This window comes from Malus sylvestris, chromosome 6 (assembly GCF_916048215.2).
Source record: "Malus sylvestris chromosome 6, drMalSylv7.2, whole genome shotgun sequence".
Classification (NCBI taxonomy): domain Eukaryota; kingdom Viridiplantae; phylum Streptophyta; class Magnoliopsida; order Rosales; family Rosaceae; genus Malus; species Malus sylvestris.
The window spans coordinates 26,474,487-26,496,899 of NC_062265.1; the positions used below are offsets into that span (position 1 = coordinate 26,474,487).

The following is a 22,413-nucleotide window of genomic DNA, read 5'->3' on the forward strand; positions in this document are numbered from 1 at the left end:
CTTCGACCTGTCCATTGCTTTGAGGATATTTCGGCATGGACATGTGCTGCTTAATGCCATATTCTTGGAAGAACTTCTCCAAATCTCTGCCCATGAATTACGGGCCATTGTGGGTGACGATGGACTGAGGAGTGCCAAATCAGAAAATGATGTTCCTCCATATGAAGCGCTCTATGTCCATCTGAATCGTGATCATTATGGGCTCTGCTTTTACCCATTTGGTGAAATAGTTGGTTGCCAGGATCATTATACCTCTGCCCCCAGTAGCAGGCGGCATAGTTCTTACCAGGTTAATTACCCACTGCATGAACAGCCAATGACTCGTCTGCAGGTGTAGCTCGCTGGCAGGCAGTGCTGGTACCAGCTTGTAGCGTTAGCAGCGGTCGCACTTTATACTAACTCCTTAGCATTTTGGTGCATGGTAGACCAATAGTAGCCTGTATTAAAAGCCTTTTGTGCCAAAGATTGACCTTTAGAGTGATTTCCACAAATGCTTTCGTGGATTAAGCTTAGAACCTTCAAGTCATCAAGAGGCACTAAGGAACGGAGATGTGGTTCGGTGCAGGATCTTCGAATGAGAATGTCGTTCCACATGTAGTAGCGTGCCCCTTTGATTTGGAGTTTTCTAGACTCCAATCTTTCGGTGAAGAGTGTGCCGTTGACCAGGTAGTCTATAATAGAATTTTTTCAGTTGGGAGTTACACTAACCTGTGACACTGTAGCTGCCGGCTCCGTCTCTATGCTTGGCTTGTCTAGATATTCCACCGGAATAAAGCGTTTGAATTGGTGGTCGAGAGCGGAGTCCTAAGCTCGCTAACACATCTGCATGGACGTTGTCTGCCCGGGGAACTTGAGTGAGAGTGTAAGTCTGAAATGCCTCAAGCTGCTTGCGTACTTTTTCTAGGTATTGTGTTATCCTTGGATGTTTTGTTGTGTACTCCTTAGTAGCCTGGCTAGTGATTAGCTGGGAATCAGAATGAATTGCGAGCTTCTTCTCTGCCAAGTCTTTTGCCATTCGGAGGCTTGCTAGTAGGGCCTCGTACTCTGTTTCGTTATTAGATGCTTTAAAGCTTAGAGTGATCGCCTGCTCAAGCATTGAGCCGTCTGGGGTGACAAGAATCACGGCTGCTCGCGAGCCTTTGTAGTTGGATGTGCCGTCGACATGCAAATGCCAAAAATCTCCATTGAGGGAGCAGGTGCAGCTAAAGTGTGCTCGGCTGCCTTCGGGGCGTCGTTGGGCCGCTCTGTTGGGTTGTCAAGGCTAGGCGTGAAGGCACGGTAGGGAGCCGTGGAGCTGAGGCCATGTTACATGTAGCAGGAGATGCTCAACTGCTGGTATTGGGCCACTCTAGAGCTGAATAATGGAGAGCTAGAGTCGTGTGACACGCAGCAGGAGGTAATGCTCAACTGCCAGTACATGTTGCTCTTATGTAGAATCTTCTGGGGCGACGAGAACAAAACTTGCTTTTGAGTGTTCATTCCAGTGTTCATCTGCCTTTGGAGTGTCTTTTAGGACAAGTTGTTGAATTCGTTAGAAAACTTTGCATCCGCCAAGGTCTACGCCTTTATCGTCGCGCGTCTGGATTCGACGGAATAATGCGTCATGATGATGACTGTGTGCGTTTGAAGGTAAAACTTAAGCGTTTGAGTTACAACAACTATCGCCAAAGTTAGCTTTTGAATTTCTAATAGCATCGATGCGAGCTTTTAAACTGTAGTATACAGGTAGTTGGGCCCCCAGCTCTTCTCGTATGATAGTAGAGCTTATTGTTGGTTCAGATATTGTCAAACATGCGAATGAGTCCTCCGCTGCTTCCGATTTGGATAGTAGGGAAGTGATGTCGAGTACTTCTTCAAGTCCTTGAATATGCATTGGCGAGCCTCGTCCCAAAGTGCATGCTTCTTCAAGTCTTTCATGATCAATTTTTCGAATAGCGGGTAGTCTGCTGGAAGTCATTTTTGGAAGGCTGCTCTAGTTATCGAGTCGTTGCATCCGACTATCCTTGCCTTCTCTGCTTTGAACCTCCTCACATAGTCGCGAAACGACTCTTTTGGGTTCTTCTTAACGTCGAACAAATGGCCGGACTTCTTTTTGATCAAGCGACATGATGAATATTCTTTGGTGAAAACTAAAGAAAGTTGGTCGAAATTCCGGATGGATTGTGGCGGCAGGGTGTAGAACCAATCTTGCGCCTCGTCTTGTAGAGTGGTGGCGAATATCTTGCATATGAGATCATCGTTGTTTCGATAGAGGATCATTGCGCTTTGGTAGTGTTTTAAGTGTTTCTTCGGGTCTTCATCCCCTTTAAAAGATGTGAAATGTGGCATGCTAAACTCGCGTGGAGGCTTTGCTTGCTCGATCTCGTCCATGAAGGGTGACTTGCTTATGTTGGTCATGTTCCGTTGTAGTGCCTCGTCAGTAACCTCGTTGCGTTGGAAATTACGTAATCGCTTGGTCAAGAGTCTCTCTACTTCTTCCTGAATTTGTCTTTGTTGAGGTAATGGAGCTCTCGGCTGCCCCCAACCACGACTTACTGGCCTAAGCTGCTCTTTCATGTGTTTGGCTTGGCTCACTTATGCCGTGGATGCGGTGCATGTAGCGTGTTCCTAGCAGGCGAGCGAGTTTTTCACAGGCTGCCGGTTAAACTTAAGCCGAATTGAGTAACTGCTTTTCTCCGTCCGTCATGTTACCTACTCCGATGTGAGGTGGATGATACTCCTTGCGAGCTTAGCCGTGATTGAACACTTTGCTTGGAAAATTGCTCATGTTGACTATCGGAGTGTGACCCCAACCATGAATGTATGCTCGTCTGTGGGCCTAGTCGTGAGTACACGCTCATCCGTGCTCTAAGACGGAAGTATACGCTATCTCAGGGGCCCAATCGAGAGTGTACACTGACTGAACGCTCGATTCGTGGTTGGGCCTGGTCGAGTGGCTGCTTGCTGGAACGCTGTTGGAGAGGTTCTTTGTCTGCCCTTGTCCTACTTCGGGACACCTCGTCTGGGGCATATTGCATCTCGGTGCACTGCAAGAGCTGGTTCACCAAGGTCGTCTGCTGTGCGAAGGCGCTCATCAACTCTATGATTTGTCGAGACAAGTGTTGTTCTCTATTTGGGTTGGAATAACTTGGAAAGAATGCGTCTTCTTGAGCAATGGAAATGTCGTAGACTTCGGGCGTGAGATTTTAGTTGGGAAATGTCGAATCCGAAGAAAAATATGGTGAAAATGCTTCTGGTTTGATTGTCAGTCTGGAAATTTGGAGCCAGGATAGTTGAACTAATCTTGGATCGATTTAGGCTACTTGGAAAGCCACATGAGCAGACTGGGCCGCAGAGGCAAGTTGGGCCACAAGAGTGGGCTGCTTGGCTGGAGCAGGCTGGGCCACGAGAGTGGGTTGCTCGGCAGGAGAAGGCTGCTCAGAGTGTGATGCACATGGGTGCGAGGCTTGGGCTTGGTTTGGCAACGCATTAAGTTCACATTAAGTTCACGTTGGGCTTGGAGTGACATGGCCTGGGCCGTGGCCTTGGTGCCGTGAGCCTTGGATGGCATGGCTTGGGCCGTGGTGAATGCACCATGGACCTCGCCACGGGTGGCTATCGAGGTAGCCACTGTGGTGGTTCCTGTGGTGGAAACTCGTGGTGGAGGTGCAGCTCCACTTATTGTCGCATTTAGCCTCGTGGATCGATGTGGTCCCATTCCTTGGATATTGGAATTTTCACTCATGGAATTTTCTAAATTTCTAGCCATTGTATTATTCTTTTACGTTTTATCAAAGAATCTTTGCAAATAAAAAATTTTAATAATAAGAACGTACGAAAAAATACAAGTAGACTAGAAAATAGAGAAAAACCTTTTTTATGCGAGAGTCTTCTACAAGTGTGGATTTCTTCTCTCAATGAAAGCACCAATTTGTGGATGCAAATTTATTCCTCCTTGATCTTTGACAAAATTGCACCTACAAAACAACTAACATCTTTGGTTAAGGCCAAAAGCCTCACGCGCCCACGATGAATAGGGGGGCTTTGGCCGAAGAACCTCCAATGCCAAAGTTAGAATTTAGAAAGAAAAGTGTTTAGAGAGTTTTTGGGAGTTTTGCAAGAGTGTTGGAACTAGCTTTTTAGAGAAAATGGAGTCTTATTTATAGAGCATGACCGGCCCTCTTTGGAAGAAAGAGTGGCCGGCCCTTGGGTATTTTTGGGGGTGTAATGGATGATTTAATTGGTGATTAATGGATTAATTAGGAATTAATCCATTAATTAGCAATTAACCTCCATTAAATGGAATGTTATGTAGGTTATAAAATAATTACCTAAGATGAGGATGGATGATAATATCTTTGAATTTGTTACCTATTTTGGACACTTTTGACTTGATTGATGGATGATTGTCCGTTGCCCGTGCGTAAGAATCCTGGTATGCCTCAAGGGTATTTTTGTCCTCTTTTACCCAAAAATCTACGTGTCGCCTTGTGATTATTTTTGGCTCCACAACCACCTCTTCTACGACCGCGTTATGGCTTACGGAGAGAAATCTGTTACGCCAAATGAAAGTATCGTTCATTTGAACAATCTGAAAAGTCCATAACATCCATATTCGGGATATGACAGTATCAAATAATTTTTTAACCCCTGAATTATCAATTCTCCAATCACTTTTCTTACTTAAATGATGCTTCCTTTTTTTCACTCTCCCGCATCTAAAATAATACCAAAGCCGTCATTCGTCACATTTTCCTTCAAAAGAATCTTACATGCATCCAATGAAAATTTTCATCCGCGCCTCCTAGGCTTGTATTGGTGGAAAGTGAAAATTAAGAGGAGAGAGAAAAAAAAAAGAGAAGAAATCACAACACTCACTTGTTATTGGTATAAATACGTGAGAAATTTTCTCCTTGCATATTCACTCCATCATAGTATACTCGTATTTGACCATAATGCTTAGGGGTCTTCTTCTTGTGTGTGTGTTTTGATAGATGGTGACATGGTATGACTGGATTTAAGATTTTCTCGTTTAACTTTTTTCTATTATCGTGTTTGATTGACTTGAGATATTAACTCAATTTCTTCTGTTTAGGAGAATAAGTTTAATTATAGATGTCATTCTCATATTCCCTCCATGATCCTCATGTTAGTATTTATAAATGGATAGATAAACACTATCTTCCTTCGTGAGAATGTTAAATAAAAATGGATTACCATGTCCTCCGTCTTAGCTCTGGTTGTAATAAGGGAGGGATGAGTCTAAAATTATTATTATTTCAAAACGATTTGCACTAAAAGATCATTTCAACAGGGGTGCTCTCTAAAATAAACCGATGTAATCTTCATAAAATACAAAAAAGCAAAAAAATCAGATGTAATCTTCATAAAAAATATAAAATAACAAAAAAATCAGATGTAATCATCCAAATAGTTGAGTTCATTAGAAAAGTCAAAATTGTTACACAAACAAGCCCTTAGCCTTAAGAAACAGCCAGCACTCATAGGGCCACACTGATGACACCAATCCAATGGTCCAATCTCAATTCCCAAAACCCAAATTTATCTTGTCAATGGTCCCGGCGCCTGCACCGAAAACTAATTTTCAATATCTACACGCCACATTGTATTATTAGATCACGGGTCAGTTAATAACGACAGTAGATCTTATTTCATGCAAGTTAATTTTTGAATTGAATAATACTAAGGAGACCAAATTTTTTAAACTAAATTATAACTAACTTGATTCGTTGGTCCTAGTAGAGAAGAATTTACTGTTACTGAGAAATACTACTTCACATGCAGCAGCACCATACCAAAGGCTAACTGCCAGCAGCCAAAGACCAAAACTTGGTATATATTTTAGGGAACTTTAACGAAAAGTTCCTGATACTGTTTATTTTAATGAAAAACTATATTTTTACACTAAAAAGTCAATTATGGTTATTTTGTCTTTATCGTTAAAATTCAAAGTTTTCAAACATTTTTCTTTAGTTTTCCTTATATTTTAGCATTGTTGACAACGAAAACCAAACTACAAGACAAAAATCCATCCGATTTTGTTGATTTGCAACGTCTTCTTCCTTAATATTGTCGCCCCATCACAATATATATACATATATATAATATATTTATATATGAACACTTTTCTGGGGTCTCAGTGCATTCCGTCACCGACACCGACACCGACATCGTTAATTTGCCACGACATGGCGGCCGTTGAAGCTCGCTGCCGTGTCCCACGGCTTCTGTTGTTAGTAGTAGTAGTAGTACTAGTTGTGTTTGAGTTTATTCTGTATGCGGAGTCCAAGTACGTGCAGTACAATACGACGTCGGGGCTTGTCGCCGGGAAGCTGAACGTGCATTTGGTCCCTCACAGCCACGACGACGTGGGATGGTTGAAGACCATCGATCAGTACTACGTTGGCTCCAATAATTCCATTCAGGTATGATTAAATTATTATGTTCCTTCAAATTAATTTACGTTCAAATTAATTTATTATGATAAAAATAACAATAATGTTTATGAATATTTGCAGGGAGCTTGCGTTCAGAACGTGCTGGATTCTCTGGTTCCGGCATTGTTGGCCGATAAGAACCGCAAGTTCATATATGTTGAGCAGGCTTTTTTCCAACGTTGGTGGAGAGAGCAGAGCGAGGGGACTCAGAACATAGTGAAACAGCTAGTCAACGACGGTCAACTTGAACTCATGTACAAAATCTTGCAATGCCTTTCACGTTGTTTCGAATCATTTCGTTGGTGTTTCGCTACGTTGGGTTGTGAATTTGTTGATTAGGGTTTGTTTTGCAGAAATGGGGGGATGTGCATGCACGATGAGGCTGCTACTCATTACATTGACATGATTGATCAGACGACTCTCGGGCATCGGTTTATCAAACAAGAGTTCAATGTGACTCCGAGGATTGGATGGCAGATCGACCCGTTTGGACATTCTGCAGTGCAGGCTTACCTGTTGGGAGCTGAGGTCTGCGTTTCTCGAAACTTTTTGTTTTCGAAATTGCCAATTTATTTAGGGTTTTTCTATTCGTATCGTGCATCAGTGAGTTGTATTTGTGAAACCACCGATTGAACATCAGCAATATTGCTTGCATAGGTTGGATTCGACTCTCTTTTCTTTGCAAGAATCGACTACCAAGACAGAGCTAAACGGATGGTTGACAAAAGCCTCGAGGTTGTCTGGCGGGGTTCTAAGAGTCTCGGTTCATCTGCACAGGTGTGTGTAACACAAAGTTTATGTTCTTCTGATGTTGGACTAATCAAAATTATCAGTGTTGAATTTGGCCTTTCAGCTCCGAAACCGTGTTTTTGTTTTTTCTTAATTGCTTGAATTTGAAGATTGGAATTGTGTTATTAATCAATCCTTCGGGTGTGTAGATTTTCACAGGCGTATTTCCTAAGAATTATGAACCTCCTTCTGATAATTTCTACTTTGAAGTTGATGACCCTTCACCTATTGTACAAGTGAGTCCACTGTCAAATGAAGCTGGCACGATGTTCTATATGTGTGTGTGTATCGACTACGTTCCCTGTAGTTTTATAAATATTCAATCATTTCTGCTTTCGTTGTTTGAAGGATGATACGTTTCTGTTCGACTACAATGTGCTGGATCGCGTTAATGACTTTGTATCAGCTGCAATGTCACAAGTAAGATGATCAAATTTTCATCAGTTTAGGCTAATTACTTTTAAGTGTGAGAGTCTCTCGGCGCTTATATGAATTACTTGCTTCTCTTTTTCAGGCAAACATCACGCGTACGAATCATATCATGTGGACTATGGGAACGGACTTCAAGTATCAATACGCTAATACATGGTTCCGACAGATGGATAAGTTCATCCATTATGTGAATCAAGTTGGTCCATAGCTGAAAATATTGGTGTCATTTTGCATCTTCTGCCCCTTTTATGATTTCTGCGTTAATTGAAGTACTCATATGAATCCTTGTAGGATGGGCGTGTCAATGCGCTATATTCAACCCCGTCTATATACACTGATGCCAAGTATGCAGCAAATGAATCCTGGCCAATCAAGACCGATGACTTCTTTCCGTGAGTTCAAATTTAAGAAATTCAAATTCTCTTGCAGGTGCCGATTCCTTCTCCTGTCTCTTGACCTCTAAGGCTCTAACCATGCTTATTTATCAGATACGCTGACGTTGTGAATGCTTACTGGACTGGATATTTCACGAGCAGGCCAGCCATCAAAGGATATGTTAGAACACTGGGCGGCTACTATATGGTAAACTCTTACGATCATTTTAATTCTCGGTAAAGTATTACGTTTTATGCTCTTAGTAAATGTGAAGCCTGTTGAGGTAACTGTGCTTTAATTACAAACAGGCAGCAAGACAATTGGAGTTTTTCAAGGGGTTGAACAAGTCGGGGCCTAACACAGATTCGTTGGCTGATGCTTTAGCGATTGTTCAACATCATGATGCAGTTAGTGGCACAGAGAAGCAGCACGTGGCGTATGATTATGCAAAACGGCTCTCAATAGGTTACAAGGAGGTAAACTTGATCTCTCCTGATGCTCTCAGTAGTTAATTTCTTTAGTTTCGCTTCATGAAATGATTTCTGTTCAATTGTCTCATGCAGGCGGAGCAGGTTGTTGCGGAATCACTTGCGTGCTTGACAGAGTCAAAATCAGAAGCTGGTTGCAAGAGTTCATCAACTAAGTTTCAACAGGCAAATTATAACTACCCCTTATCGTACACTTTTGGGGCGCTTCGCTTAAAAACTAGACTAATAAGCTAACACTATTTCTATCCTTCTTTCAGTGTCCACTTCTAAATATTAGCTATTGTCCCCCATCAGAAGCTGATCTATCAAATGGGAAAACCCTGGTGAGAACAATTGGGCGACGACCTTTACTTCCATGTTTGTGTTTTGATTAAGAAGTAAGAATTATTTCGTGACACATTCTCTTTCGTAGGTTATTGTTGTCTACAACTCTCTAGGATGGAAGAGAGAGGACATCGTAAAGATTCCTGTAAGTAATTATTTCCGGTTCTATGTTCTAATCCTCACCTTTGATTTTTTATGGAAATCATTACTTCAAGTCCTGAACTGTTTTTGCCTTGGATTAAATTTAGCAATATGTTTTAGCTTCGCATACAATCTACTCAATGTAATCTTGTTTTGAATACTTGTTTTGTTTATTCGAGTGAACGATCTCATCTTACCGAACTGGTACAGGTTTTCAGTGCGAACGTCACTGTAAGGGATTATACAGGAAAAGAAGTCGAATCACAAATCTTACCGCTGCTTAATGCGTCAGTGGGTCTAAGAAACAATTATGTTAAGGCATATCTGGGTGTATCACCAAGTGTCACACCAAGTTACTGGCTTGCATTTTCAGCAACTGTACCACCTCTTGGTTTTAGCACTTACACCGTGTCAAGTGCCACACGAACAGGTTAGCGATGATAATTTTTACGCATACAATACTCATTCAACATACCGTACTACTTATGCATAGTGGCTCAAATTTTGTTTCTCATTCTTCCTTACTATTGCTGCAGCTACAACTTCAGAGAGACAAACTGCTTACAAGTCAGAAACGAGTCAGAATGATACCATAGAAGTCGGGCCAGGAAAATTGAAACTTGTTTATTCCGGAAATGATGGAAAACTTACTCAATACATCAACACCGGAAGCTTGGTAAGCAAATTTGCCAACTTGCTTCTGTGTTTCGATTCTTGAGGCTATTTCTCAATGCGTCTGATTTAACGTCTAGTTTACAACTGAAGGTCAACAAGTCGATACAACAAGCTTTTAGTTATTACCCTGGAGATGATGGACATCATGGAAGTGCGGATAAACAGGTAAAACAAAGATATATCGAAGTCTTCAGTTGTTGCTGTTGTTGTTACTTCCCTAACCTTGATATACATTTTAATTTCTGAAGGCCTCGGGAGCTTATATCTTCCGCCCTAATGGTACAGTCCCCATTAACTCCGAAGGGCAGGTACATACATAATATCTTCGATGAGTGTTTCAACTTTTATCAAATGCAATCTCAATAAGAAATAGCGAGTTACCGTTAGAAATTGCAGGTTTCTTTTACTGTGCTGAGGGGACCGTTGTTAGATGAAGTACATCAGAGGATCAACTCTTGGATATATCAGGTCTGTGGAAATGATATATGGGTTTTCTTTTTCATGGTGTGAAGATTCCGCTAACGATATTACCAATTGTTTATTTGCTGCAAATTTAAACAGGTCACTAGATTGTACAAGGAAAAGGAGCATGCTGAGATTGAATTTACGGTGAGTTACTGCATTGTGTTGCGTATTTCCATTGCACGTTTCATGTGGATATCAAAGAATTACCATGTGGAGAACTTTCTTTGACAACAGATTCTCATTTTGCAGGTTGGGCCTATACCAATCGATGATGGAATTGGCAAAGAAATCGTGACTAAGATTACAACTGGAATGGAAACCAACAAAAAGTTCTACACAGATTCTAACGCGCGCGATTTTATTGAAAGAGTATGTCGTATACTTGTTTCATTTGTAGTGCAAAAATATCCTCTACATAACATGTATGAAGCATCTGCAACTCGAAAGAAACAAGTGAATGTAAGGTGCAGCTATACATTGTCTTAGCAAAAATTACTATTTTGCAGATTCGAGACTATAGAAAGGATTGGAACTTGGAAGTGAATCAACCCGTCGCAGGAAATTATTATCCGGTATGTAGGATAAAGCAGGACAAAGAAAAAGTGGCCAAGAATTTCCCAAATTAATCATTCAAACTGTTGTAAAATATGAAGTGCTTAGGTTCTTTAATCACATGACAAAGTCTGGTTTTCTGTCATTTTAGATTAATCTCGGACTCTACACGAAAGACAACAACACAGAGTTTTCAGTATTAGTAGATAGATCTGTGGGTGGATCCAGCATTGTGGATGGGCAATTGGAACTCATGGTTCATAGGTTTGTTCTCTCCGCTACTTCGAATTTTCATGTTTAACTACGCCTAATTACGTCGATTTATATTTGAGTAAATTTCATGGTTATTGATGTTGCAACCATCTGTCTATTAGGAGGTTGACCCATGATGATGACAGAGGCGTTGGAGAAGCTCTAAACGAGACTGTGTGCATTCAAGATGGTTGCAAAGGATTAACAGTAAGATCATAAGAACCAGCCTTATGGTTCTTCGTGTTCACAAATTCCAGATTTTTTTGCATCTAATGTGATTGATTTGAATACTGACAGATCATCGGAAAGTACTACCTCAGACTCGATCCATTGGGAGAGGGTGCTAAATGGCGCCGATCTTTTGGTCAGGAGATATATTCTCCATTTCTTTTAGCCTTCACAGAACAAGATGAAGATAGCTGGAAAAGCTCTCATGTCACAACCTTTTCGGGAATGGATCCTTCCTACACTTTAACTGATAATGTCGCGATAATAACCCTCCAGGTTCGTATCTCTCCTCGATAACACGGAAGCAGCATCCTATGAAAGATGAAAAATTCCTCTATCAGATTAACATTGTTAATCCTATTTTCCAAACTCTGTAGGAGCTGGAAGATGGAAAACTTCTGTTCCGCCTTGCACATTTATACGAGGTTTTTTATTCTTCCTTATTCTTACTTAACGTTTTCAGCAACGAATTCTAATAAGATTGATATTTTTATGGTTTATCAAATGCTAGATTGACGAGGACAAGGATCTTTCGGTTATGGCAAGTGTAGAGCTCAAAAAAGTGTTTGCAGATAAGAAGGTACGTAACATAAACATCTGCCCATGAAGATAAAAACTGATCCGAAAAACAAACCATCTAAATACTTCTGGTAACACATGTTTCATTCCAATGAAACTCAGATTAGAAAAGTAACGGAAATGAGTTTATCTGCAAACCAAGAAAGAGCGGAAATGGAGAAGAAGCGACTAGTGTGGAAAGCAGAAGGCTCCTCCGAAGGAGAAGCCAAAGTGTTGAGGGGAGGACCTGTTGATCCAACAAAGCTGGTGGTTGAACTTGCTCCAATGGAAATCCGAACGCTTATCATCGACTTCTAGTCCAAATATCCGACGGCTGAAATGTAAGAATGTGCGACGTAGAGTCTTAGAGACATTGCTTTCGCTCGATACTAAGCTCGAACACCCAAGGGTGCTCGGATAACTTGGATTCAGAAGGCACTGAATCAACATGAGGAAGCAATGTAGGATGAAGTTCAGAGTCCTTTATGATTGTTATACATTATTGCTTGTGTTATAAGATAATGTCATGTGGATCACTAGCCTGGCTCTAATTCTCAGAAGTTTTTATGACGACTGATTCATAATATAAAAACGTTTTCAAACAACCACAAACGCTTATAGCAAATGAAAACGCACAACTGTGCTAGGATTGATTTTAGGGAACTTTAACGAAAAGCACCTGGTACTGTTCACTTTAACGAAAAACCATATTTTTACACTAAAAAGTCAATCCTGTTACTATTCACTTTACTCCTTATTTTGTCCTTATCATTAAAACTCAAAGTTTTCAAGCCATTTTCATTAGTTTTCCTTTGATTTTATAGCATTTTTTGGTGTAGGATCACATCACATGTATGTACTTTATTCATAAAGCACTTAAAATTCTTTGAAATATTACTTAAAAAGGATATATTAAAATCCTATGAAATCCAAGCAAAGTGAACCCCTTCCGGGTCTTGGTCGGAAAGATGCGGATGCAACGCTAATAGCCTGATATTAGCTTCTATGGAATAAGCTTTAAAGAAGAGAGCTATCATACACCCCCCCTTAGAAAGTGCTAAATATTTCGTTAAATCACAATCATTGTGCTACTAAAATAAACATCTATTAGGATTCGTTTGGTGGGCTGGATGAAATTTGGTCTCAAGGGGATAGGATTAGATTGGCATTGATTTGTAAAACATAACTTGTAACCCATGTATAAAGATATGACCTATTTTATTGTGGACTCATAACCCATCATATTCAGTTAATTATCATCTCACATTTAACACAACAAACAACAAATCAGACTCAAGTTCATTTTAATTGATCACAACCTATCTCATCCAACCCGTCAAACCCCCAGTGCTACGCTAGCATATAACTGGTTACACATCAAACAACACGTTACATCTGCTCCGGTCAAAGTGATGTAGTTTGCAGATTTTACCCAATAAAAAGGAGAAAAGAAAAATGGGTTCTGCCGACTACCTCCATAACACATCCTTAATCACAGACAGGCCCAATGCCAACCACAAAATACCAAGACAAGTTTATTTTCCACAACGACCAAGACTTTGGTATTACGACGTCTTAAATAAGTTCATGAGCTTTCTCATCACCTTAATATATTTTCTTTCTTTTGTTTTTCAAGACTTGAAACGTCAGGTGCAAGCGTGAATGCTATTAAACAACTGAGCTCCGAGTCCGATGGCGGTTGAATCTAATTGCTTGCGGCTTCTTTTGGTTATGGTACTGCTAGTTCAAGTGTTTCTGCGTGGGGAGTCCAAGTACATGGTTTACAATACGACGTCGCGCCTTGTTCCCGGGAAGCTCAACGTTCATTTAGTCCCTCACACCCACGACGACGTCGGATGGAAGAAGACCGTTGATCAGTACTATACTGGCTCCAACAATTCCCTTCAGGTGGGGTTCCCATCCCTTTCTTTAATTTGATCATTTTACTTTTAATTAATAATTCGATAATGCTCGTATTTCTCATGGGAAACCTACTTATGACATGACCTCCCACTTATGATTAACGTGTTTTTACTCTACGAAAATCATAATCATGGCCATTCATTCTCTTTCTCATCATCTGAAGATTATATATGTAAAAAATTATTTGATCTGGATATCATTTAACGTTCCATAAGTGTCAAACCAATCAACCGTTTTGACCACAATGGAAATGCTCTTATGATGAAACGTCCATTTTTTGGTGCATAAGAATGGCTAAAAGATCTCTACACTGAATGATTTTTTTTCATATATGATCTTTAAATGATAATAAAGTAAACGAATGGTTCCGATTATGATGTTCGTAGGATGAGGACGGGTAGGGGACAAGTAGGTTCCCGTGAGGGTACACAAGCATTATTCATATTAATTTACTTGTGCTTTTCAGTTAATTGTATTGCTTTCATTATAGGAAATTATATTAAGAAAAAATCCCGTATGAACATTTTTTCTTGGGTAAATATCAGTTTACTACCCTCATATTTCATGGTTTTCAACATTTAGTACATCAAGTTTTTTTCGTCTCAGAGTCATATCTAAAGTGTAAATTTTGGGACAGTCTCATACATCTATTAGTCAAACTGTTAAGTCTTCCGTTAACTGATGATGTGACACCCACGTGGACAATGACTGGGCACCACGTGTCAATAAGGGTCCCAAGTGGATATTAAAAAAAATTAAAAATTACAAAATTACATAAAAAAAAGGCTGTTCTTCCTTAACCTCGACTATCCCTCCCTTCTCGGCCTCCACCCATATGTGCAAATCCAACCCCTTCCCTCCCTTAACCCATGACCTCAAACCCTAACCTTCTCCCTCCCTCAACCCCCGACCCTCTCCCTCCCTTCTCTCCTCCGCACACTTTTGAATTCAATTTTATTTTTTTCTCACCTTTGGGCTTAATTTATGTTTGGCTACAAAGAAAATGGCGTTGAGCATGACGCACCAGATCAGCGCGCTTTCCAGGACTCCGATTAGGACGACCAAAGGCAGCTCATCATCCGTAGAATTGGTCATCGTGTCGCCAATGTGGAAGTCTTTGGCGGCGGGTCTAACTTGCAAAATTCAAAAGCTGGAAGGGTTTGACGGGCTGTCGCTGCCGTTGAGTCCGTGCAGATCGCTGGTTCTGAGGTCTAGCCAGCCGGATTTGTCCATGGCATGCAGGGCGTTCGCGACTGAGGCAAAATCGCCGGTGCTAGAGCACCAAGTGAGGGGTACGCACGATAAGGGGATGGGAGTGCCGGTTTACGTGATGATGCCGTTGGACGGTGTGACAATGCACAACTTGGTGAATCGGAAGAAGGCGATGAACGCGAGTCTGCAGGCGCTGAAGAACGCTGGGGTGGAGGGTGTGATGATGGACGTGTAGTGGGGGTTGGGAGGGAGAATGAGGGAGGGAGTGAGGGGTTGATCGCCCATAAATATTTTTTTATTTTTTATTTTTTAATATTCATGTGGGCCTTATATTGACATGTGGTGCCCAATCATTGTCCACGCGGGCGCCACATCATCAGTTAACGAAAGACTTAACAGTTTGACTAATGGATGTATAAGACTGTCCCAAAATTTACACTTTAGGTATGACTCTGGGACGAAAAAAACTTGATGTACCAAATGTTGAAAACCACGAAACTTGAGGGTAGTAAACTGAGATTTACCCTTTTTTCTTCATTCACTTTTAAATTTTTAATTTATCTTCCGGTTCTTAATTTGAAATTTGGATGCTTAATTGCTAATGAACACTCGATCTTTTATGATATAATAATCTACTAATAATAATTAAAACTACTGCTTTCAGGTAGCTTGTGTTCGGATGGTGCTGGATTCGTTGGTTCCCGCTTTGTTGGCCGATAAGAACCGCAAATTCATATATGTTGAACAGGCAATCAATATCGTTAATATTAGTTGAAAATATGTGACGTATGATTCAAAATTGTGTGAAAATAACGGGTTTTAAACGTAAAAAGTATATATGTACATGTATAATACGTGTATTGTATGTTAGAAAATACGTACGCACAGATACACAATATTTACTTACCAAGGTCTTGAGAGGTGGCAACAAGCACCATTTGAAAGTGGGTGAAGAAGAATTGATGAATTGGAGCGGTGTGGTATCCAAAATTGTTATCATCATTATATAGAGGTGGGATTGGTAGTGATGAGGATATAAGGTGAATCAAACTAAATATGTCTTAATGGGTATCCATTAACAACTCAATGCGTTGATTTGCCATCTCTACCGCATACAATAGTAGAGCACACAGGTTCTTCTGTAGGGTATCCGGCCATTTGGATTAGAGGTGGTGCGAGAGGGAGGTGGGACCAAAATTTGGGGTATGGTTATGGGTCCCACTGTCAAGGGTTGGGTTTAGTGGAAAAGGATCCTCGCCGGATCCTCTTTGTGGGGATTTAGGGGATCAAGCAATAACTGTCGTTCATCGTATATCGTGTGGTCAGTTTTCGTTAGATACTATTTATATCTAATTTAAAATGATCTCTAACCGCACGATATCCAATAAACGGCTGTGATTGCTTGATTCCCGGATCCCCACAAAAAGGATCCGGCGAGGATCCTTTTCCGGGTTTAGTGGCTATTTTATGTGCTAATTTTATATGTCTAAATAATAGTATGTGTTTTTATATAACAAGCCAAATGGGTTCGAACTCAAGTGGGGAGAGAGGGGATGTTACTTAAAACCAATCTAATCTAATGTTTAGGAGGGGGATTTAAGCTCAAGTGTCTACGGAGAGCATATCCGCTCTAGCCAATTTAATTACATTAGCGTCTGATTGTTGATGTGTTTTTTTTTTTAAGAAAAACGAAAATGGAATCAGAAATGTAAATGGATTAGTTGATTAACTAATGCAGGTTTTTTTCCAACGTTGGTGGAGAGACCAAACGGAGGCGACCCAAAACACGGTCAAGCAACTAGTTAGCTCCGGTCAACTGGAACTCATGTACAAAATCTGCAATGCCTTGCAGTCCAAGTTTCAATTTTTATCGTTTTATTTAAAATGTCTTGCTGTTGTTTACGATCTGGGTTTGTTTTGCAGAAATGGGGGGATGTGCATGCATGATGAGGCTGCTGCTCATTACATCGATATGATTGATCAGACGACTCTCGGGCATCGGTTCATCAAACAAGAGTTCAATGTGACTCCCAGAATTGGCTGGCAGATCGATCCATTCGGACATTCTGCAGTGCAGGCCTACCTGTTGGGAGCTGAGGTCCGCGTTTCTTGAAACTCCTAGGGCCCGTTTTATAACCATTTCGTTACTCTATTCGTAACATGCATTTAGTGAATGATATTTGTGAAACCATTTGTTGAACATCAGTTATACTGTTGGCATAGGTTGGATTTGACTCTCTTTTCTTTGCTCGAATTGACTACCAAGACAGAGCTAAACGGAAGAATGAGAAAAGCCTCGAGGTTGTCTGGCGAGGTTCTAAGAGTCTCGGATCATCTGCACAGGTGCGTGTGCATGTGTGCGCCACAAAGTTGTGTTGTTAGTTCTGGATGGATTGGTGTTTCAGCTTTGAAACCATGTTTTTTTCTTTCTTTCAGTTGAACTTTTTGAAGATTGGAAATGTACCATTAATCAACCTCTTTTCTTTGTGTTTGTAGATTTTCGCCGGTGCATTCCCTGAGAATTATGGACCTCCGACAAATGATTTTTACTTTGAAGTTGATGACTTATCCCCTATTGTTCAGGTGAGTCCACAGTCTAATGCCTATGTAGTCCGTAGTAACGTAATGACACATTTATCTATTTTCTTTTGGCTTTCCTTGTTTGAAGGATGATACTGATCTGTCTGACTACAATGTGCTCGAGCGTGTAAATGATTTCGTATCTGCTGCAATCTCACAAGTAAGATGTATCCTATTAGATTGTCTGCCAGCCTAAGTTTTACTTTCAGAAAAGAGTTGAGATCTGTCGGGGCTTATGCAAACCACTCGTTGGTTTTCAGGCAAACATAACTCGTACGAATCATATCATGTGGACAATGGGATCCGATTTCAAATATCAGTACGCGCATTCATGGTTTCTGCAGATGGATAAGTTCATTCATTACGTGAATCAAGTTAGTCCATGGCTGTAAAGTGTAACATTGTTGTCGTTTCACATTTTCTGCCCTCTTAATGGAAGACTTCGCATTAATGTTCGTAGGATGGGCGTGTGAATGCGCTGTACTCAACTCCGTCAATATACACTGATGCCAAACATGCAACAAATGAACCCTGGCCAATCAAGACTGGAGACTTCTTTCCGTGAGTTCAAACTTTTGAAATTCATCGTCATTTACAGGTACCCTGGTCCTTTTCCAGCTTGTTAACTTATAACAACGCGTATCCATCAGATACGCTGACAAAGAAAATATTTACTGGACCGGATATTTTACAAGCAGGCCAGCCATCAAAGGCTATGTTAGAATGATGAGCGGCTACTATTTGGTATATTCTTCTGAACATTTTAGCCTGCGTTGGTAATAATTATATTTTGAGTAAGATTTCAAAGAGTATAAGGTAGTTGTGTTCTTCTATCTATGATCAGGCAGCGAGGCAACTCGAATTTTTTAAGGGAATGAGTAAATCAGGGTCTAAGACAGATTCTCTGGCTGACGCCTTAGCAATCGCTCAACATCACGATGCAGTTAGTGGCACGGAGAGGCAGCATGTGGCGGATGATTATGCAAAACGACTTTCAATAGGCTACAATGAGGTAGATAAAACTTATACCATTCCTGATATTCTCAGTAGTTTCTTTACTTTTGCATAACGAAATGGTTTCGATTTCTCGCAGGCTGAGAAGGTTATTGCAGAATCGCTTTCTTGCATGACAGAACCCAAATCAAGAGCTGGTTGCGAGAATCTGTTAACTAAGTTTCAACAGGCAAATTAAACTACCGTTTGTCCTACATTTTTCGGCTGTTTCACTTTACCACTGGATTAACAACAGATTCTTATTTCCTATCACTTTACAATTTTTGTTCATATTCTTCCAGTTATATTTTTTTTTTCAGTGTCCACTTCTGAACATTAGCTATTGCCCCCCGTCAGAGGCTGATCTGTCAACTGGGAAATCCCTGGTGAGGATAGTTTAACGATGACATTTACCATCTGCCATGCTTATGTTTCAATCAAGAAGTACGAATTCTTTCGTGATTATGCATTTCTCTTTTGTAGGTTATTGTTGTCTATAATTCTCTGGGATGGAAAAGAAAGGATGTCATAAAGATTCCTGTGAGTAGTTATTTCCTCTTCCATGTTGAAATCCTTACTGTGTTTTAAGATTTTTAATATTTCTCACGCGTACGTGTGCATATCTCTACGTAAGTAAGTATATGTTCTTCCTGTTTTTTTTCTTTCTGGATACTCGTTTTCTACAGGTTATCAATGCGAACGTCGCTGTGAGAGATTCTACAGGAAAAGAAATTGAGTCACAGCTCATACCTCTGCTTAATGCGTCCGCGACCATAAGAAATTACCATGTCAAGGCATATCTTGGTAAATCGCTGGGAGAAACTCCATATTATTGGCTTGCATTTTCGGCAACTGTACCCCCTCTTGGTTTTAGCACTTACTTCATCTCAAGTGCCACACGAAAAGGTTGACTATGTGAACTTTTTACCGTATGATACTGAAGAAACATATCAGAACCAGATTTAACTTTTAATGACGGCTCAGATATTGTGTTTCCACCTTACAAATGCAGCTACTACTTCAGAAGTGTACAGGTCAGAAGCAGGTCGAAATGATACAATAGAAGTCGGGCGAGGCAACTTGAGACTTATTTATTCTGGGAATGAAGGACAACTTACTAAATATATGAACAGCAGAAGCTTGGTATGTAACTTCTGCACTCAAACAGTACTTGTTTTCTGCAAAAATATTCGCTAAATTGATTTTCTCCGTGCTTATAATTTGATATGTACTAAAAATATAGGTCAAAAAGCGGATAAAACAATCATTTAGCTACTACACTGGAGATAATGGATATGTCGATTTACAGGTAATGAAGTAATACACATTTTAAATGTAATTAAACGTGATTATATGTGACGAAGATTGAAAAGGGAATGCTTCTATTTTCTGAAGGCCGAGGGAGCGTATGTCTTCCGCCCTAATGGTTCATATCCCATTAAATCAGGAGGGAAGGTAGGTAAATGAACGTCATTTTACCATATGCAATCACAGTAAGAAATAGCAAATTCACCATTAGGAATTGCAGGTTGATCATTTTACTGTTTTGAGAGGACCATTGCTCGATGAAGTACATCATAGGATAAACTCTTGGATTTACCAGGTGGTTAGAGAATCTTAATAAAAATATGGGATCATATGTTTATATGTGTGTGTGTGTGTGTGTGTGTATAAGTTTTCTTTCGTGGTGTGAAGATTTTGTGATCGATACTAACAACAGTTTATTTGTTGCATATGCTTAAACAGGTCACTAGAGTGTACAAGGAAAAAGAGCATGCTGAGATTGAATTTATTGTGAGTTAACTGCACTGTACTGTGTGTTTCCACTGGATAAGACAATTGAAGATCCAAGAACTAAAAGTTTCGAGAATTTTCCTTTTACAACAATGTTCTGATTTTTCAGATTGGCCCTATACCAATCGATAACGGTGTTGGCAAAGACATTGTAAGCAAGATTACAACCGGCATGAAAACGAACAAACGATTCTACACAGACTCTAATGGGCGCGATTTTATCGAAAGAGTATGTTGTGTGTTTGATCTCATTTGTCTTTCCGGTTTTTGACCAGCCTTGTTCAATGTCTGCAACTTGCTAGAAATTTTAACAGAAATTATTGTTTCGCAGATTCGAGACTATAGAAAAGACTGGGATCTTGAAGTGAATCAACCTGTTGCAGGAAATTATTATCCAGTATGTGTAATTACTACATCGATCAATGTGTCTCGTTGTCTCATGTTCGAATTTTCTGGAAAATTACCTTTTACGACAAGTATGTATCTTCAGCCAAGACATGACAAAGTTCTCTGTCATTACAGATTAATCTCGGAATCTACACGAAAGATAACAACACAGAGCTGTCAGTATTAGTAGATAGATCTGTGGGTGGATCCAGCATTGTGGATGGACAATTGGAACTCATGCTCCATAGGTTTTCTTCCCTTTACTCTGGATCTACATTTCTTTTTTCGATCTATCTTCGTTGTTTAGTTAATAACGCGGTTAGTGAGAACGCTATAATCTATCTTGAATGTATATGCGTCGCCATTAGCCTCCCACTATTTGTTTTGGAAACGAATCAATTTCCTAACTCTTATTCTGAAATGCTGGAATACCAACGAATTCGTTAATATCTTCTTGATTACACTCCACTTTTATTAGGAGGTTGCTCAGTGACGATGACAAAGGTATATTTGAAGCCCTAAACGAAACTGTGTGCATTCGAGATGATTGTGAAGGACTCATTGTATGATCCTAAAAACTCACCCTAGCTAGCTAGGGTTCTTAGTGTTCATAAAGACCATAACTCCCCCATATGATATGCTAACTTTTAAATACATTGACAGATCATCGGAAAGTACTACCTCAGACTCGATCCATTGGGAGAGGGCGCTAAATGGCGTCGATCATTTGGTCAGGAGATATACTCTCCATTTCTTTTGGCCTTCACAGAACAAGATGAAGATAGCTGGACAAGCTCTCATGTCACAACCTTTTCGGGAATGGATCCTTCCTACACTTTACCTGATAATGTCGCGATAATAACCCTCCAGGTTCGTATCTCTCCTCGAGAACATGGAAGCAGCATCCTACTGGAAAATAAAAAAATTCCTCTCATCAGATTAACATTGTTAATCCTGTTTTAAAACTCTGTAGGAGCTGGAAGATGAAAAACTTCTGTTCCGCCTTGCACATTTATACGAGGTTTTAGTTTCTTCCTTACTCCACATTTTCAGCAACAAGTTCTAATAAGACTGATGTTTATATGGTGTATCGAATGCTAGATTGATGAGGACAAGGATCTTTCGGTTATGGCAAGTGTAGAGCTCAAAAAAGTGTTTGCAGATAAGAAGGTACGTAACATAAACATCGGTCCACGAAGATAAACACTGATCCGAAAAACTAACCATCTAAATACTTCTGGTAACACATTTTTCGTTCCAATGAAACTCAGATTAGAAAAGTAACGGAAATGAGTTTATCTGCAAACCAAGAAAGAGCGGAAATGGAGAAGAAGAGACTAGTGTGGAAAGCAGAAGGCTCCTCCGACGAAGAAGCCAAAGTGTTAAGGGGAGGACCTGTTGATCCAACAAAGCTGGTGGTTGATCTTGCTCCAACGGAAATTCGAACGCTTATCATCGACTTGTAGCCCAGATATTCGACCGCTGAAAAGTAAGAATGTGCGATGTTGAGGAGTTCGTTTGTCAAGGGCGCTCTGAATTGACATGTCTCGTTGGACATGGAGAAGATGAGGAACCAAATGAATAAGTAATATGGGAGAATCGGCTCGTACATCGATCCATTTGTAGATTACTTATTTATTTTTGGGTTTTTGTTCTAATTTTTTTTTTCACGACACTGAATTATCGTCTTTATATTCTTTAAAATGTAGTATTTGGTGCGAGACCTCTTATCATTGAGCTTTAAACGCTCTAAAAATAATGATATAAAACTTAAAACTAAAGAATTTTGAGCAATACTTGTAGAATTG

General features: G+C 40.2%; 1 protein-coding gene across 5 annotated transcripts; it reads left to right on the forward strand.

Moving 5' to 3' along the window:
- The first annotated feature begins 6,114 nt into the window (after positions 1–6,114).
- On the forward strand, positions 6,115–22,399 carry LOC126625834 (alpha-mannosidase At3g26720-like). Of its 5 annotated transcripts, none has more exons than XM_050294934.1 (28): positions 13,308–13,624; positions 15,516–15,599; positions 16,590–16,678; positions 16,775–16,949; positions 17,075–17,206; positions 17,348–17,434; positions 17,520–17,591; positions 17,692–17,805; positions 17,892–17,992; positions 18,082–18,175; positions 18,276–18,443; positions 18,525–18,614; positions 18,745–18,810; positions 18,908–18,964; positions 19,111–19,330; positions 19,437–19,567; positions 19,668–19,733; positions 19,820–19,879; positions 19,953–20,027; positions 20,171–20,218; positions 20,328–20,447; positions 20,550–20,615; positions 20,741–20,853; positions 21,084–21,168; positions 21,269–21,475; positions 21,579–21,626; positions 21,707–21,775; positions 21,877–22,399. In XM_050294934.1, exons 1-28 carry the CDS (start codon positions 13,409–13,411, stop codon positions 22,069–22,071), a joined length of 3,048 nt encoding a protein of 1,015 aa, XP_050150891.1. In that variant the 5' UTR covers positions 13,308–13,408; the 3' UTR covers positions 22,072–22,399. The 5 variants fall into 5 exon arrangements, with proteins under 5 accessions (XP_050150890.1, XP_050150889.1, XP_050150891.1 ...); XM_050294935.1 differs by having other exon boundaries at positions 13,309–13,624; positions 17,075–17,194; XM_050294933.1 differs by lacking the exons at positions 13,308–13,624; positions 15,516–15,599; positions 16,590–16,678; ... (22 more) ...; positions 21,579–21,626; positions 21,707–21,775 and adding exons at positions 6,115–6,425; positions 6,519–6,691; positions 6,791–6,965; ... (21 more) ...; positions 11,536–11,583; positions 11,670–11,738.
- Positions 22,400–22,413: the final 14 nt, after the last annotated feature.

Excerpts from the sequence above, each read along its gene's own strand:
- LOC126625834 (XM_050294933.1), top strand. The coding sequence starts at position 6,117 with ATGAACACTTTTCTGGGGTCTCAGTGCATTCCGTCACCGACACCGACA. Across the intron at positions 10,496-10,632 it reads CGCGCGATTTTATTGAAAGA|ATTCGAGACTATAGAAAGGA; the intron begins GTATGTCGTATA and ends ACTATTTTGCAG. Across the intron at positions 10,943-11,052 it reads TTGGAACTCATGGTTCATAG|GAGGTTGACCCATGATGATG; the intron begins GTTTGTTCTCTC and ends TCTGTCTATTAG.